The sequence below is a fragment of the Bidens hawaiensis genome, unplaced genomic scaffold (genome assembly GCF_021521415.1).
Source record: "Bidens hawaiensis isolate Kalapana, Puna unplaced genomic scaffold, B.hawaiensis_p1.1 tig00008542_1, whole genome shotgun sequence".
Taxonomy (NCBI): Eukaryota; Viridiplantae; Streptophyta; class Magnoliopsida; order Asterales; family Asteraceae; genus Bidens; species Bidens hawaiensis.
The window spans coordinates 549,790-567,493 of record NW_027491613.1 but is presented as its reverse complement, the minus strand read 5'-3'; the positions used below and the strand labels follow the sequence as shown (position 1 = coordinate 567,493).

Below are 17,704 nucleotides of genomic sequence, written 5' to 3'. Positions count from 1 at the left end.
GATGAGATCTTGTTGCCGTTGTAACAGTGGATGGCGCCAATGAAGAAGCGTGGATCGACTCACTGGTAGACGATCTACTTTCCTCGGGTGTGATTATACTATTTCACCGATGGTTTTCTTGGATCTGTGTTCTTCCACCTACAAAATGAACAGCACCGTCAACTTACCCCTCAGAAAGGGACAGAGGGGTCCTCTTTGGGGTAACCCTCCGGTGTGAGAATAAGTATTTGTGGGAGAAGATAATAATATCAGAGTAAGGAAATCTGGAGAGTATTGCTTAATAGCTGAATACTCTGTAATTGGATGTGATTGTATATGATTGTGTATGTTACTGGCTGTAACTGTCTGTGATTGAATGTAATTGAATATGATTGAATGTCCTTTCCTTGTGGAGTTGATGTGGTATTTATAGTGCTAGGGTTTCCACTGATTGGGGCTTAGACCTAATCAGGGCCTTGCTGGCCTCCTCCAATTGCTTTGCGCCACGTGTCCTTGGGGACACCTGGTGCTTTTTCATTGGTTATAATCACGTGGTAGCACATGGTTTATGCTGAGTTGTCCACCTTTCATTGGCAGCTGTCGACATCAGCATATTCTTATTCCTTAAAAAGATACCTTCTGGAAGGTTGTCTGACGTGCACAATCGAGGTTGCCCTAATCCTGATTTGGATAAGGACGAGGTTGATTATGTGCATGTGTGATATGCGCCAATCCTGAGGATGCGCGAGGTCTTCTCTTTATTCTCACGCGCAGATGTTTCATGCGCAGATGTGATATGCACGAGCATGTGATATGCGCCGCGCGCTGATGCGCCACGCGCATATGTGATATGCGTGAGCATATGTGATGCGTGAGCATATGTGTGCCTGGGCATATGATGCCTGAGCATGTGTGGTGCCTGGGCATATGATGCCTGAGCATGTGTGGTGCCTGGGCATATGATGCCTGAGCATGTGTGATATGCGCCATGCGCATAGGTTTTGGCTTTGTGCCTTCGTAATGTCTTGATTTCAAGCTTCTTGTCTATATCTTGTGGGTTGACCCGCCTTGCTCGGTGTTGAGGCGGGTACATACCTCTTCACATATCATTTCACTACACACTCCCTCAAGCACACAACACACGTGCATATACAATCTTTCTGTTGAGTAGGCTTGATACTTTCATCTTGGATCTAGTAACCCGAAATTGACACCCACATGCAAACAGTATTAACTATGAAACAATGATGTTACATGGTTTATAGAAAAAGAAAAGTTTCCTATCGAGGTTCTACCATTGTAATAGTACATCCACCTGCAAAATAAATTGGAGGTTTAGTTTGAAAGTAGTAAACATACATGTCCGATAAGATTATATTCGTTTTCAGGATCGATAATTCTTCTATTTCTCTTCCCACTCACAATCTCTAGCACCAAGACGCAAAAACTAAATATATCAGACTTTATAGAGAAAAGACCATCTAGTGCATACTCAGGAGACATGTAGCCGCTTCAAGCATGCAACAAACAACTTATAAGAGAATGCTAATGTTTCCAAGAAATAAAAAGAATGAATAGTTGGTTCTGTGTCTTACTATGTGCCAACAACTCTTTGTGTGTTCGCTTGGGTCTCGTTTCCTCCAAAACTTCTAGCTAAGCCAAAGCCCGATATCTTTGGTTTCATATCCTGATCTAGTAGGATGTTGCTAGCTTTAAGATCTCTATGGATGATTCTTAATCGTGAATCTTGATGCAGGTAAACAAGTCCTCGAGCAATTCCTTTGATGATGTTTAAACGTTTTGTCCAATCAAGGAGCACGCTTTGAGTTTTGTCTGACCAATATATTTGTTTAGTCATTTTTAGTTTCTTAATATGAAAAGTAATTAAATTTAAACCAATGCATAATACTGTAAATTATGACTTTTACATATACGCTTCTTACCAAAAATAAAATAATCCAAGCTTTTATTTGGCAAGTACTCATAGATCAACAACTTTTCATCTCTTTGAATGCAACAGCCTAGAAGCCTCACAAGATTTCGGTGCTGAAGTTTCGAAATGCATATGACTTCATTCTTGAACTCGTCAACTCCTTGACTTGAATTCATGGAGAGACGTTTAACTGCGATCTCTTTACCGTCTTCTAGCATGCCCTGAAGATTTACCATTTGCAATGTGTAAAAAAAAAATAATAAACAGCAAAGACGATTTCACTAGAGATATTTTGGGCAAAATTACTAAAACAAGCATTTTTGCACAAAGCACCTCAATTTAGGAAAAGAAACAAAAAACAAAATAGGCATAAGCGTTAGAATTTCAACACATAATCCACTTGGACACCCCACACACCAACATAGCCTCGACGGAATTCGATAAAAAAGTGTGACATCTCCCTTATATTAATGACAAGTGTTTCAATGGGGCTATACAAGTGCCTAAACATGAATAAAGAGGCTAAGAGGGTAAGCTTGCACTCAATAGATTCTTCTTTTTTTTTACCTTACGTAAGGATAAAAAGTTTTAGTGCTATTCATTACATTCATTCACATACACTAATTACCTTATAAACGGATCCAAATCCACCCTCTCCAAGTTTATTGTCACGTGAGAAATTGGCAGTAGCATTAGCAATGATGGAGAAGCTAAGTAATGGTTGCTCCATGTGTTCTTCTTGGCCTTTAGAGGCATTCAAGATTTCGTCTACAAATTAGGAAAAATAGGCTTCACACATGAATAATCTGAAACTAAGTACTTCTATTACTCAAGTTTCCTAGTAAATTAATGTAACTTTCACCTCCCCCTGTTGGTCTGGCTTGATTCCTTTTTCTTTGTGAATGGCACAGCCATGTAGAGATGAAGCCTATCAAAAGAACTCCAGCAACGATTACAGGTATGATGATTTTAGTATTTGCTCTTCCTTGATTTTTGAAATTTGATTCTGATTCTGCACAATATTAACTTAAAATTAATTAACTTGCAAGCGTCGAACCATAATCCAAGAGGAAAAATTGCCTTATATTTTGAACTTGTTTGAAGTTATATTACCAAAACATTATTACTTAATTCAGATGCCTTACAAAAATATCCTCACCATCGCCACTACCTTCTGGTAGCAATCGGACGTCCAGAAGATCATTAAACCAGAGCAAACAGCCCCTTCCATGAAGACTGGCATCTGGACTTGCATAAGCCATACACGTACAGTTTTTTAAGCATTCTCTCTGACATTCTTCAATAGTCATGCTCATGTTAAACCAGGAGTTCTCTGTGTCTGGCAATTTTAAATTAGAGTACTTGATAAATCCTTCTGAACCACTTTTGCATTGCAACGGTGTTCGCCTAATACAACCACCTGACCAGTCTGCCCTGTTCCAATCCATTTGGTTTTTTGGCACAAACCTTTTCTCATCTAGGCATATACAAGACTGTTGGATCTGATTAAGGCTGCATGTCCCATAAGCATTACAAATTTTGTATATGTCACAGGTGTCTCTCGGGAATGACAAAGAAATCCGCCATCCTGTACCATTTTCTACCCACACCCAACTTTCTAGACGTGCAGAAGAATTCAAGGTGAGCCTTGATAGGAGAGTATTATCTTTGAAGTTATAAGCAAAGGACACCTCACTTTGGTTGATGATCACATTGTGTGTAAAGGTTAAGTTCTTCCTGTATGCTGAAACGCCACTAAAGACACGATTTCTCCATGGTCCATCACGGAAATGGACCAAGGCCCCTTGTTTAAGTTTGTTTTCAGGATAACCAAGTGTGTCAGGGCCCCACGTCAACTCGCCCGGAGCTGGATCTTGACTACTCTTCCATGATGAAAGATACCATTTCTTCCTTCTTATGTAATCCCTCCCTAACTTCATGCCAGGTAGAAGTGTATCGGTTGGGTAATCAAAACTCTGCCAGAGAACCTTCTCCTGTGGATCAATCTCAACTAGATTTCCATTATCCAGAAGCCTTGCAGTTGTGTTTACTGATGTGGTTATGTTAGATGACCAAATCAAACTGCCATTGTCGAAGAGGCCGAGAACTCCTTGACCAGTGATCTTTAACACGGGCCGTGATCCAACGAGGAGCGGGTAGTCTCTATTTGCAACCCAAACCACAGTTCTTTCAGATATTTTATTGTACCGTATACCAAGATACCTGTTCTCCGAACTTCCTGGCCGAAAAAACACGAGTTCGAAAATTGCGGTATCCGAGACCAACGTATCTACATCGGTCAGAATTTTGAATCTGAAATGCTGTCGAGTTCAGCAGCATAGCTTTTGAAAACAAATAGTAAGAACAGAAGTATGGCTTCTCCCTCCATTGAGAATTTGATATTTAATATCCTGCTTTATGTTCAGAAACTAATGCTTTATTCCGAGTGACATTTGAATAATAGTAACAAGACTGAATAAAATTCAATTATCTTCCAGGTCCATTAATGTAAACCTGCATTATTTGAGATTAATTTGACTATTTGAAATCCTGCTTTTGACCGGCATTTGGGTTGGCAATTGAAGAAGTTAAAGACAAGAAAATTTGTTTTTATTTTATATTTTTTTAACATTTACAAATAAAATGCAGCCAAAAACGTAACAATCATTAACGACCGGAAGTAACAACCAATCAACACAAAAAATGTGTAGACTTGGCTTTTGCCTTTGAATATTTTCAACATTACCCCACTACACTAATCATAGATCCAAGATTTTTTTACAATTGGAAAAAAATGTTCGAAACTATCACGTTTTTCACACCAGAATAATTTTATAAACTAATTTGTAATACTCTCAAATACTTCTTTTGCAAAGTTACAAATTATAAAAGTTTTCAAAATCTCATTACATTTTATACTTTCTAGGGCATTGAATCAAGTCTTGATCGATAAATAAATACTAACTAAACGATTAAATCTTGTTTATATTAATCAGTAAATAACTCAAAAATTGATTACAACTCTCAAACATTAACTTGGTTTGACTCTTGATAAACCATAACTTGGTTGTCCCTATTTATAATGCTAACTCAACGTAGCTAACAAGAAACCTTATAACATTTTTTTTAATTCGTGGGATGGACCTTAAACTTGGGCTAAACAACAATTGAGCCAAGAATCACCATCCCCCATTGTCGTATTCGACTCACGTGACTCACCCCCTAGTTTTTGACGTAATTGGCGGATCTTCTATATCACACTTGTCATTCTTTTCTTGATTCTCCGGATACATTTCTTGATCTCTCGCAATGTTCTTGGGGCTCCCTTTGGCTTGAAGAAACACTTGCTTCGTTTGATCCTTAAACGTCGTCCCTTGCGCTTGAATCACTTTCTTGACCGCATTTTTGGTTTCTTGAACTCTCTTTTTTGCACTTTGAATTTTAGAACTATGATATTTTACTGGAATCTGACTTGTAATCGATCTGACTTCTTTCAGTCAAACTCTTTAAAGATCCCGACCCGCAAAATCTCTCATTCTAGTGCTAGATCGTTTACCGGGACTTGCTATCTTGAGGATAATGTTGTATAATCGGTTCTTGGTCCTTTTCACCTTCCGCAAAAGCTTACCTAGTATCTTTAATGGTTAGAAAATCATGTTTCAGGTGTATCTCGCATCCACCTTCCGTTTCTTGACCAAGACTTATGATATTGTACTATAGGCTCGGGGTAGACATTAGTCGACAACTGGCGTTGCTCCCTGTCTTTCCTTCAATTAGGGTGTAACACCCTACAAATTTCCGTACCAATTTTGATAATTTAGGAAGTTGAGTGACCAGTTAGTCATTAGTTACTCATTTAGCTAAAGAAATATTGGAGCGACATGTGTCCTATGACTCATCACCATAAAACCACGCATGTCACGTGGTGGCGACACGGAACAACACAAGTCAACATATCTTTTTGAGACTAATCATAATCAAGTTAGCATGCCACATGTCAACACCAAATAACATGACTTATCACAAGAGTGACATGTGGCGAATGGTGGTGATTGATGCTCCGACCGAGGATGGCTAGAAATAGTGAGCATGGTCCCTCATAATCAATTCCACTTTCTCGAAATTCGTGCCACCAATTTGGTGTCCCGACACGACTATTGAGTTTCGATGTTCCATACCCTAACATCCTACATTTAGTCGAAGTACTACTCGTTCGTCCTTAAGCGTTATGCCAATTTTAAGATAAGATTTATGTTTAAGATATTTCAGGTCTTTATATATATTTAATCTATAGATATATTTAAGCTCTTTATATATAAAGGTTTTACAAAAAATAGATGTTACTTTTTTACTAAAAAAATATAAAGTTATGCATACAAAGGTTATTGTAAATTGACGTTCTTCTAAAGGAAGAAACGTTAATATTTTTATATAAAAGTTAATTATAAATAATTAATTAGAAAAACATGACGTGCATGTAGCAACTAGAAGGGTGACGACATCGGTAGTGGAGTCTCATGTCTAGGGAAAGTAATTCTTATAAATCCTAATCAATAGTAGGACCTGCTTACTTTCCTACAGAGCTTGATGAGAGTGTTCGAACCTATTAGGTCAAAGCATGCTACACCAAATGTCATATTAACTAAAAGGCTTTAAGTAATCAAAGTAATCATTTTGAATAAATAATGTTTCTTCCAAATGAGGAGACATTAAAGGTTTATAAACGGCTTCTAGAGGAAGAAACACATTATTTTGATGATTTCTTTTATATGAAGTAACGTCAATATTAAAATAGGATTTTATAGACTAAAGGTCTAAAGTAATATTTTAACAATAAAATATTCAATTAAGGTTTAAAGCTATTAAACCAGATCGAAGGTCTAAAGATAGATCATTTGATTTAGATAAATTATTAAACTATTATTCTCGAACTATATGTCCAAGGTAATCGTTCATCAGATACAAATGGATTATTAATTGACCAACTCATCAAAAGGTGAATACGTCCCCAACTCTTTTAAATTAATTAATCGATTCATTTCAACGAGTCAAAAGTTTAAATGGGATTATAGATCCCTAAAACTTTAGTGTCGCTGGCTCTCAGGCTAGATATACATGTGTTTGGATCAATAGATATGTGGTCAGAGGTTATGCATACCCCGTCATGCTTAGCATCATGTCCCTGCTCATTTGGCTGGTCTATTGGGCCGTTAGGGCTTGACTATGTGATATATTTGGTATGTCGGTCTATAGGGCCGCTGAGTTGTTACGAGCAAAGCTAAAGGTTTATATAAATGATTTAGTGTCAGCGTGTTCACTAGGAAATTGTTGTTGATGTATTTTATAAAACTATTTTACAGCTAATCAGTTGATAGGTGAAGTACAAGATGGAGGATATAGCCGTTAGGCGGATCTGATGGCTCAATTTGGTTTTAATTATGTAAAATATGTAAATTAATATTCTATCACTTTTAACGTTTTGTAAGACAATACTGGGTATTTAATTCCCAAGTTTTCTATAAGTGAGTATTTTAATCAAAAAAATACTTCCGCTAGGCAACATATACTTTGGTTTCTTTTCAAAACAGGTACCTACTATGGTCACATGCCTAGGCCTATGGAGCCGGGTGTGACAAGTTAGTATAGAGCCATCCATCGGTTTTAGCGAATTATGTATTTAACAAAAGTATATAGGCTTAAACCGGTTTAACTTAGGACTTTTAGGGATAATATAGGTTAATAATCTCTCTTATTCTTTCAATACTAACAAATTTTGCTATACTTTTATGGTAGAATGTGTAGACAAAAGCCGTCTAACACCGAAGATTTAAGTAAATGAAGCTTCAGTAAACGTACATTAGAGAATGGGCAAGAGATTCCCGAGAACCTAATAAACAATGAAGGAAGGGTCAACATTCAAAGCGAATTTCAACAATCCAACAAGACTGTCAAAACTCGATCTTGTCCAAATCCTTCAATCCATCATGATGAAAGCGTGTACAGCTGACAATAATATCAACCGTAAATTCAAAAAGTTAAAAAATCAAAGGTTGTAGCTTCATAGATTTCAAGGCATATGGTCCAAAGGAATTTTATAGCGACAAAGGCGCCATAACATCTCTACGATGGCTCGAATAGATGGAGTCAATCATAATCATCAGCAAATCAACTGAAATTCAGTACTGTTAACAGAATTTCAAGGGGGAAGCATTAGAATGGTGGAACACTCTAATTATGTCAAAGGGGTAGAGATACTTTATACCAAATGAAGTGCGAAGATTTTAAAGAATTGGTACTTTAAAAGTTCTGCTTGATGAATAAAACAAATCTGATTCACAAGGTGTTTGGAACTAATCTAAAATAATACAATACTAAGTTGCGAGAGTATTGTAGGTTCTCCACAATTGGTGACACCCAATTCAAATAAAGTAACTTGCTACATTTGGGGTTACCTTGAGAGTTCAGATATACGGTGAGATCGCATTTACCACAAACCGCTGATTCAGCAATGGAATATGCAGGGTATCTATTGAATGGTCTCATCAGAAATAAAGAAAAAGATTGATCAATGTCGAATGGTCAATCAAAAAGCATTTATAAAATACCTTTACTAGCAAGGGAAAGTAAGGTGTCGAATCTACAGGAATCAGTAGAAAGTGCAAGTTATGTTTATTATTCAGTAATTACTTAACTAAGGCGGACATACAATGTCAAGCGGTTTAAATATTGTTTGGTTGTAAAACAATTGAGAGAAAGATAACCAACTTCAGATTTCAGGTTGTGAAGCAGACTAGACCATTTGATTATACATATTTGGAAAACTCGTTTGATTACACCTATGATCAAAAGACTAGATATTTGGCCTTACTGGTTGACAGAACTTAATCCAAGCAATTCGTTTGGATTAATAATAACCTAATTGATTAGAAGTTTAGGGTTTGATAAATGGCTTAATGGTTAAAGATAAACGGGCCAATGGATCTAAGAACCTAATCCTAAAAGTTGATGACCACTAATCAAATAATTGATAAAACTTCAAAGCATTCAATTACGAAAAACTTTTTAAATGCACAAATAAATATCAAAAGTTAACTAACCAAATGGTTAATTAAATCCAAATCCAATAGCAAGGTTTAAAACATCAAAAGTCTAGCCACAATCACAACCATACTCCCGGAGATGGTTACAAATAAATTAGCCTTGCGTCTTCATCTTGATAAGCTTGATTATGGAGTGGAAGGATGAAAGCATGCATATATATGGTGATCGGTAGGTGTTAGGATGGTGTATGATGGATCCAAAATCACCCAAGGATTTTAGGTATCAAGAATAATCGATTTAGAGTTTATCCCCACTTAAATATGGAAGAAAACAAACCCAAAACACAATTCCCATTAGACCTCCTTATCCTACGCCAGGGCCGTATCGCCTTTGCCTTACCGCTTCTATTATTACATTTTCATACTCTTCTCGTCGAGAAACCCAAAATTCATATATTATGGGTTTCGTAACTCATGTTCTAGCCCTGGATATGTCCGTTTTACTTTAGATGCGCACGAATCACTTCCGAACACCACCGATTGCTTCCTTTTTGCCCATAACTCAATTCCTTGACATTCTATGTGTTTCAAATTAGTTCCTTTAAGCTCCGAGCACCTCTAGACATAAAACCACTCAAAATACTCGTGTTAAATATATAAAAACACTTACATACACGAAATTAAACACTTAAAACACATTCTTTTACCTACACATCAAAGACAAGAAAGGTGAAACATGTGACAAGAGGGATTAGAAGGAAAACAATTACGGAAGGATAGAAAAGAAGAAAAGTGAATTTAACCCCCACCTACACAGTGTGCAAAACCTATAAAGAGAGGCATCTGGGAAATGTTGGTATGAAGCACCAACAGTTTGTGACAACTGAAACAAACCAGGTCACGTTTCTCAAGATAGTTGGAAGAAGAACGTGACTTTCTACAATGGTAAGGAGATGGGGTACCTCAGTTCTGATTGCCCTAAAAAGATAACAGTGGGATGATGTGCTACTTCAAATGGCACCATACTAGAGGCAAAGAAGGGCAACGCTAGAGAATTTGTCCTCCACACCAAACAAGCCACAGAGATTTCAGATGGCATCACCTGTACGTTTCTAGTTAATAATGTCTACGCTACACTACTAGAAAAAAGGCTTTTAATGACTCGCATTGCGAGTCATAAATGGGTGCAGATGACTCGCAAACGCTAGTCACTGATAGCCCAGTCATAAATCAATTATGACTCGCACTCGCGAGTCATAACTTATGACTCACATTTTATGACTCACATTTAATGACTCGCGTTTATAACTTACACCTTATGACTCGCATTTATGACATACTTTTATGACTGCAATTTATGACACGCAAATTTGCGAGTCATGATATTATTTAAAAAATAATAATATTTTACTATTTTATTATTATGCTATTTTATTATTTATTATGCATACTAATATTTAAATTAATGACACAATTATACAAAATAAACCTTTCATTTCATTTCTTAATTAAACATCCTACATCAAAATGTTACAAAAAATATTTGTTTAGCAATACAAGAAATCATTCTCGGAAAACAAACTAAACCACATAGCTCGACCATTCTTCACGAACCGCATCAAGATCCGCATCCTTGTATACCTCTTTGCCTCCACCAACCTAAGAAGAAAAAAAAGACGTTACAAACTTGGTCGGGTCAAAACATATTCGATAAATACAAACTAATAAGCAAAAGAGTAAATTACACTTACATTGTTATTGACGAGTATGTCAAGTCCGTCACGAACTATCTCCTTCATGAAGTTTTAAGATATAATATCCGCACTCTATACTTCCCGGTTGAGTTGGACACTACAGAATAACATATTCAAAGTTACAGATCAAAATAACGCGCGTAGATCATAACACCCCGCGTGCATATCAGAATAGTGCGCGCGTCCGGTTCAGATCTGCGCGTGCGTGCATATAAGATTAGCGCGCGCGTGTAGTAGTGCGCATGCAGTTCAGATAAGATATGATAATAACGCGTGCAGTTCAATTTCCGTTTTAAGAAATTAAGTACTCACCTTGTTGTTGACCCAGTTGACTTTGATACGCATGTTGGCTCCCGTTTTTACAGCTATCATTGCGCTACAATAAAAATTTTGAAATACATCAAAGAATATAATATATAATGTTTCAATAATTTGTATAACTTATGCATCGATAATTGTGTAATCATACAATTCACACCAGAAAACCTAAATTTTAACTGTCATATGAGTTAATTAAAACTAATGATTTGAAAATGGTGAGGTAATGAAGTTAGGGGTTTGAAAGAAAGGAGAGACAGACATACGTTGTTCTTTGAAGAAGTTGTTGCCTTGGATGCGTGAGCCGAGGCGATCCATGGCTTGGCCGGTTTCACGGATCCAGAAGCATATAAATGCTTGGATAATAATAATACGAACCTCGCCAGTGGGAATTCTAGTATCCTGTCTAACAAGGGCTCCAACAGCAACCATGGCATGTTTCTCTACAACCACCCCATCAAGAAGTGTTGCTTTCATACCAATAAACGCTTCATCCTCAACAGTGCATCCATGTATAACAGCACTATGACCTGAATTATATTTTGTTTAATTAAAAATCATTTTATTAAATTGATGAAAAGAATCATTCGAAACTCATTGCTTACCAACAGTCACATTGTTCCCGATCACAGTTGGATGCACCTTTCCAGGTAGATTAGATTTTGCAACATGCACAAGTGAGTGATCTTGTATGTTAGTGCCAGATCCAATACTAATGCTGTTCACATCACCTGTATACAAACCATATTTCATCAATGAAGCAAATAACTAATAACTAGTATATAGTGCATCATATGAGAAGTAACATTGAGCAACTCCCAATAGAATATCAAAACTACTATCAAGAAGATGCAAATTCTGGTTAAAGTTCATATATGATGTGAAGAAAGCTAATGCTTAAATGACAGATTGACAGCACATAACAGGTTCACGCAACCATAAAAACATATCGAAAATTCAAAACTACTAATACTAAATAGATAATTTTTAAGTTGAAATTTTCTAGCATAAATTTTGCATTCCCATGTACAGCCTTCTACAGTGTCACAGCCTGATAATAAACAGATTAAATGGATGAATTATAAACAACAAAAAGGAAACTTACTACAAAATACAAATGTTCAACAAAGAAACAACTCCAAAGATGATCTTGTTTTTGTTTTCAACTTTGTTACCTATTAATTTATCTACTTTTTTATCAACTTCTTTGTAATTAATCTAGTGTTGTAGCACTAAACTATCAAGTCTAGTTCATTATTGCTGTTAGCTACTATATGATCAAGCTTATAGCAACCCTCTTTTGTTGCAAAAATATATAAAAAACCAATTTCAGCTAAAGGAACGTACAAGACTACCAAAATCAACAAAAGCCAAAATGTGCAACCGTTACCTCTCAAAAGACATCCATACCAAACAGACGATCCAGCCCCTACTTGAACATCCCCAATAACAGAAGCACTTGGGGCCACAAATGCATCCTTTGCTACCAAAGGAGCTTTATCATATACATTCATCAAAGTCCGATGCCTGGAAACTGACAAAAGGACAGATTGTTTCAACTTTCAAATAAACCTTAACTACAAAGTAGTATTGAACAACCGCTAGTAGACCTGTAAACGAACCAAACGAACATCACACTTAATCGAACAAATACTTGTGTTCATGTTCATTTCTTTGGGAAATGAACATGCTCGTGTTTGTTTATGTTCGTTTGTTTAAAATCTAAATGAAAAGTTCACAAACATAGATGAACGAATGAAACACGTGCTCAGGTTCGTTCATATAATTAAACGAAAACAAACTTTTTGTTCATGTTCTGACATAAACGAACTTTCCGCAGAACGGGTCACGAACATTTCACCGAACGTTCAGCTCATTTACAAGCCTAACTTCTAGAACACATATCTAATAAATCAACAAATGAAAAATGAGCTAGACACTGGTTAATCGAGCATCTGGGTGTTAAACTTCACATTGCAGTTTAGATGTCAATAAATCATTCATTTTAATAATCTAACACTCTGATTAAATCACTTACACCTTAAATAACAATACTAGCAAAAAATGAATCAAATTAAAACCTAATTTGACTTACAACTCGTTAACATATCTTCAATAACTAATAATATAATTAACATAAATATATATATCACTTTTCAGCATACAAAACCTAAATTTGAACTGTTAGATGACTTAATTAAAACTATTAATTCAAAAATGCCAAGGTCATGAAATCGTAAATTAAAAATTAGGGCTTTGAAATACGTTGTTCTTTGAAGAAGTTGTTGCCTTGGAGGCGTGAGCCGAGACGATCCATGGCTTGGCCAGTTTCACGGATCCAGAAGCCAATTATGTAAGCTGCTCCTCCTAGGGTTCCCATCGCCGATCACCGTCTTCTACCGCTGCTTATGTATAAGTGAAAAAAATGATAAGTAGTGTGTCCATTGTTATTTAAATTCTTACACTTTTTGGTTTTAATTTTACATTTTTTATATTTTTATTTTTTTTCTTACAAATTGGGACATTTCTTGGTCAAGTATAAATATATTCACAAAGTTTTTGGTTTTTTTCATTTTATGACTGCTGTTTAATGACTCGCAAAAAAGTGAGTCATAAATGTTCGTTTTTTTAATTTTATGACTGCTGCTTAATGACTCGAAAAAAAGTGAGCCATAGATCTTCATATTTTTAGAAAACATGACTCTTTTTTTATGACACACACATTTGCGAGTCATAAATAGCCACGAGTCATAAAGTGTTAGTCATTAAAAGCTATTTTTCTAGTAGTGCTAGGGTATTGTTTAATTCAAGTGCAAACCAGAGTTATAGGTTATAACTTTTATAGTCTATTAAATGAACCCTTAACAAAATTAGACAAAACTTTAAATGTAGAAACGACTAATGGTGACATAGTAGGAATTTCCGGAGTATTAGAAAATGGTAAAATGTTGTTAGTAGGATATGTCATACTTATCCAATTGTTGCCCATGACATTGGCTAGTTATGATATAGTCTTAGGTATGAATTGGTTATATGATAATTAAGCCTGTATCATATGTGACTGGAAAAACCATAGAATTTTGAGCAATAGATGAACAAATAATACAAACAACTAGAGATAAAGATGTCGGTCAAATTAGCATAATGTCCATGATTAAAGCTAACAAATGCCTAAACCAAGGTTGTTTATAATTTATGGCATACGTAACCAATGAATCCAAGAATAAAGAAATCAATGATGTGCCAGTAATAGCTGAACTTTTAGATGTATTTCCAAATGAGCTACTGGGAATACCACCAAACCGAGAAGTTGAGTTCAAACCTATATGATGACTGGAGTAGCTCCAATAGCTAAATCTCCATACCGACTATCACCGACAGAAATAGAGGAGCTAAAGAAACAACTTGACGAGTTGTTAGAAAAATGATTCATTCAACCAAGTTCTTCACCTTGGGGAGCTCCAGTTTTATTTGTTAAGAAGAAAGACGGGTCAATGAGAATGTGCATCGACCATAGAGCTTCGAAAAAATTAAGTATTAAGAATCGATATCCGCTACCTAGAATTGATGACCTATTGGATCAGCTCCAAGAGCGAGTTTCTTTTCAAAAATAGATTTATGTTCACGATATCATTAGTTGAAGGTCCAAGAAGAAGATATACCCAAGACAGCCTTCAGAACAAGGTATGGACATTACGAGTTCACGGTAATGTCATTTGGACTTACTATTGCTCTAGCCGCATTAATGGATGTGATGAACATAATTTGTAAACCATATTTAGATAAATTTGTAATCATATTTATCGACGATATACTTATTTTTTCTAAATCGGAAGATCACAAAGTTCATATTAGAATTTACTTAGACTTACTTAGAAACGAGAAGTTGTATGCTAAAATCTCTAAGTGTGAATTTTAGCTTCACGAAGTACAATTTCTTGGTCATGTTGTCAATGCAAGTGGCACAAAAGTAGATCCAGTAAAGATTGAAGCTATAGCTAATTGAGAGATACCAAGGTCGCAAACCGAAGTCAGGAGTTTCTTAGGTTTGGAGGATTTTACAGAACATTCATAGAGAATTTCTCCCTAATTGCAGTCTCACTGACTTCACTAACTCGTAAGAATGTTAAATATGAGTGGTCCAAAATAACAAAAAGAATTCAACATGCTAAAATTGAAACTTACAAATGCACCAATCTTGGCTTTGCAAGAAGCTTTGTAATACTTTGTTGTATATAGTGACACTTCTCACAAATGTTTGGGTTGTGTTCTTATGCAAGGAAACAAAGTCATAGCTTATGCTTCACAAAAACTGAAAGTACAAGAAAAGAACTATACAACTCACGATCTAGAGTTGGGCGCCATAATATCTGCATTGAAATTATGGAGTAAGATTCATAGTGTACACTGATCATAAGAGCTCAATACATATTTTTTACCAAAAAGAATTGAATATGCATCAAAGAAGATGGATGGAGACCTTAAATTATTATGACTGTGAAATAGTCTATCATGAAGAAAAGGCTAATGTTGTAGCAGGCATATTTAGTCTAAAAGAGCATGAGAAACCCAAAAGAGTTAGAGCATTAAGATTAGAACTACAAATTGATTTGATGGAATACCTGAAGAATGCTTAAAAGCTAGCGATAGAAGAAAACAAGATTTATGAGGAAGAAGGAAATGGTACCACTGACTCATTAGTCAAAGCTGAAGATGATATTTTCAAACTTAGGAATAGAATCTGGGTACCAATTGTAAGAGACTTATGCGAGAAGATTATGAATAAAGCTCAGAAGTCTAAGTATATGATGTATCCCGGTAGTGATAAGATGTATAAGAATATTAACGAAACTACTGGTGGAATCGAATGAAAAGAGATATAGCTTTGTATGTTGCCAAATGTTTGACTTGTTTAAAAGTTAAAGTTGAACATCATAAGCCGTCTGGCTTATTGCAACAACCATAATTACTAGTATGGAAATGGGATATGATAATGGAATTTATCACAAAACTCCCAATGACTTCATATCAAAATGATACACATGGGTTATTATAGACAGATTAACAAAATCTACCCATTTCCTTTAATGAAAGAAACATTCTCAATGGATAGGTTAGCAAGTCTTCACGTAGATAACATTGTATCTTTACATGGTGTGCTGCTGTCTATCATTTTTGATAGAGACCGTTGATTTACGTCTAACTTTGGGAAAAGTTTTCAAAATGCCTTAGGCTCACGTTTGAACCTTAGCACAACCTATCATCTCCAAACTGATGGGCAAAGTATAAGAACAATTCAGACATTTGAAGTATGCTCCGAGCATGTGTGATAGACTTAGGAGGAAGTTGGGATGGCCATTTTCCACTAATGGAATTGTCATGCAACAATAGCTATCACACAAGCATTAAGGCTGCAGCGTTTGAAGCGTTATATGGTCGTAAATGTAGAACACCAGTGTATTGGTCTGAAGACTAGAAGTAGTCCAGGAAACAACTGATAAGATACTTCAAATCTGTGAACACCTGAAAGCAGCTAGAGAAAGATAGAAAAGTTACGTTGATGATGGTCGGAAGCCGTTAGAATTTCTGGTAAGTGATAAAGTAAAGAAAACTAAGTCTACGTTTCGTAGGACCGTATGAAATCATAGAAAAAATTGGACCAGTAGCCTACCTTATGTATTTTCCATAAGAAATGAGTGGAGTGCATGTTGTATTTCACGTCTCTAACTTGCGTAAATGTTTAGCTGACGAAACATTAGCAATGCCTTTAAGAGATGTCGAAATTAACGAAAATTTGAAGTTTGTAGAACAATCTCTACATATTAAGGATTTTAAAGTTAAAAGATTAAAGGGGCGAAAGTTAAAGTTGGCTAAAGTAAGATGGAACTCGCAACCAGGTGAGTTTACATAGGAATTAGTATCTGAAATGAAGAGGAAATATCTATACTTATTCATTCAATCTTGAGGACGATATTAATCCAAAGGTGGCAAGGATGTAACACCCTACAAATTTCCATACCAATTTTGACAATTTAGAAAGTTGAGGGACCATTTAGTCATTTAGCTAAAGAAATATGGGATCAACACGTGTCCTATGACTCATCTCCATAAAACAACAAATCTCAGGTCGTAGCAACACGAAAGGACACATGTCAACATCTAACGCCACATATCCTCTTGAAGTGACTAATCAAGTTAGCATGCCACATGTGAACACCAAATAGCATGATTCATCACCAGAGTGACATGTGGCAAATGATGGTGATTGATGGTCTGACCGGGATGTCTCTAAATAGTGAACATGTGTTCCTCATTTGTGGCATCCCGAACACCTAATCACTTCCACTTTCTCAAAGTTCGTGTCACTGAGTTGGAGTCCCGACGCCCCTCTAGAGTTTCGACATTTCATATCCCGACATCCTACGTATAGTCGAAGTACTTCTCGTTCGCCCTTAAGCGTTATACTAACTTTAAGGCATAAGTTATATTTAAGATATTTCAAGTCATAGCTTAGATCCTAGTTGACATTTTTGAATACAAATGCTATTGCCAGTTGACATTTTTCCAAAGGAAGAAACGTTAATTTATTTTATATATAAAACATAGTTATAAATAGTTAATTCGAAAAACAGACGTGCATTGGTAGTCGAGTCTCTTGTCTAAGGAAAGTGATTCTAATA

General features: G+C 35.9%; 1 protein-coding gene, 1 long non-coding RNA gene and 1 pseudogene across 2 annotated transcripts; all 3 read right to left on the bottom strand.

The window, feature by feature from the left end:
- Positions 1 to 1,573: 1,573 nt before the first annotated feature.
- Positions 1,574 to 4,301, bottom strand: LOC143529425 (G-type lectin S-receptor-like serine/threonine-protein kinase At4g27290; annotated as a pseudogene).
- A 6,144-nt stretch (positions 4,302 to 10,445) lies between these two features.
- Positions 10,446 to 11,073, bottom strand: LOC143529424 (uncharacterized). The gene is made up of 3 exons (XR_013134653.1): positions 11,019 to 11,073; positions 10,704 to 10,803; positions 10,446 to 10,611 (listed from the first exon to the last, which is right to left on the bottom strand). It is a non-coding gene; the product is annotated as an uncharacterized LOC143529424 (long non-coding RNA).
- A 105-nt stretch (positions 11,074 to 11,178) lies between these two features.
- LOC143529437 (gamma carbonic anhydrase 1, mitochondrial-like) lies at positions 11,179 to 13,429 on the bottom strand. The gene is made up of 5 exons (XM_077025230.1): positions 13,290 to 13,429; positions 12,415 to 12,558; positions 11,630 to 11,755; positions 11,291 to 11,554; positions 11,179 to 11,192 (listed from the first exon to the last, which is right to left on the bottom strand). Exons 1-5 carry the CDS (start codon positions 13,402 to 13,404, stop codon positions 11,179 to 11,181), a joined length of 663 nt encoding a protein of 220 aa, XP_076881345.1. The 5' UTR covers positions 13,405 to 13,429.
- Between the last annotated feature and the right edge of the window lie 4,275 nt (positions 13,430 to 17,704).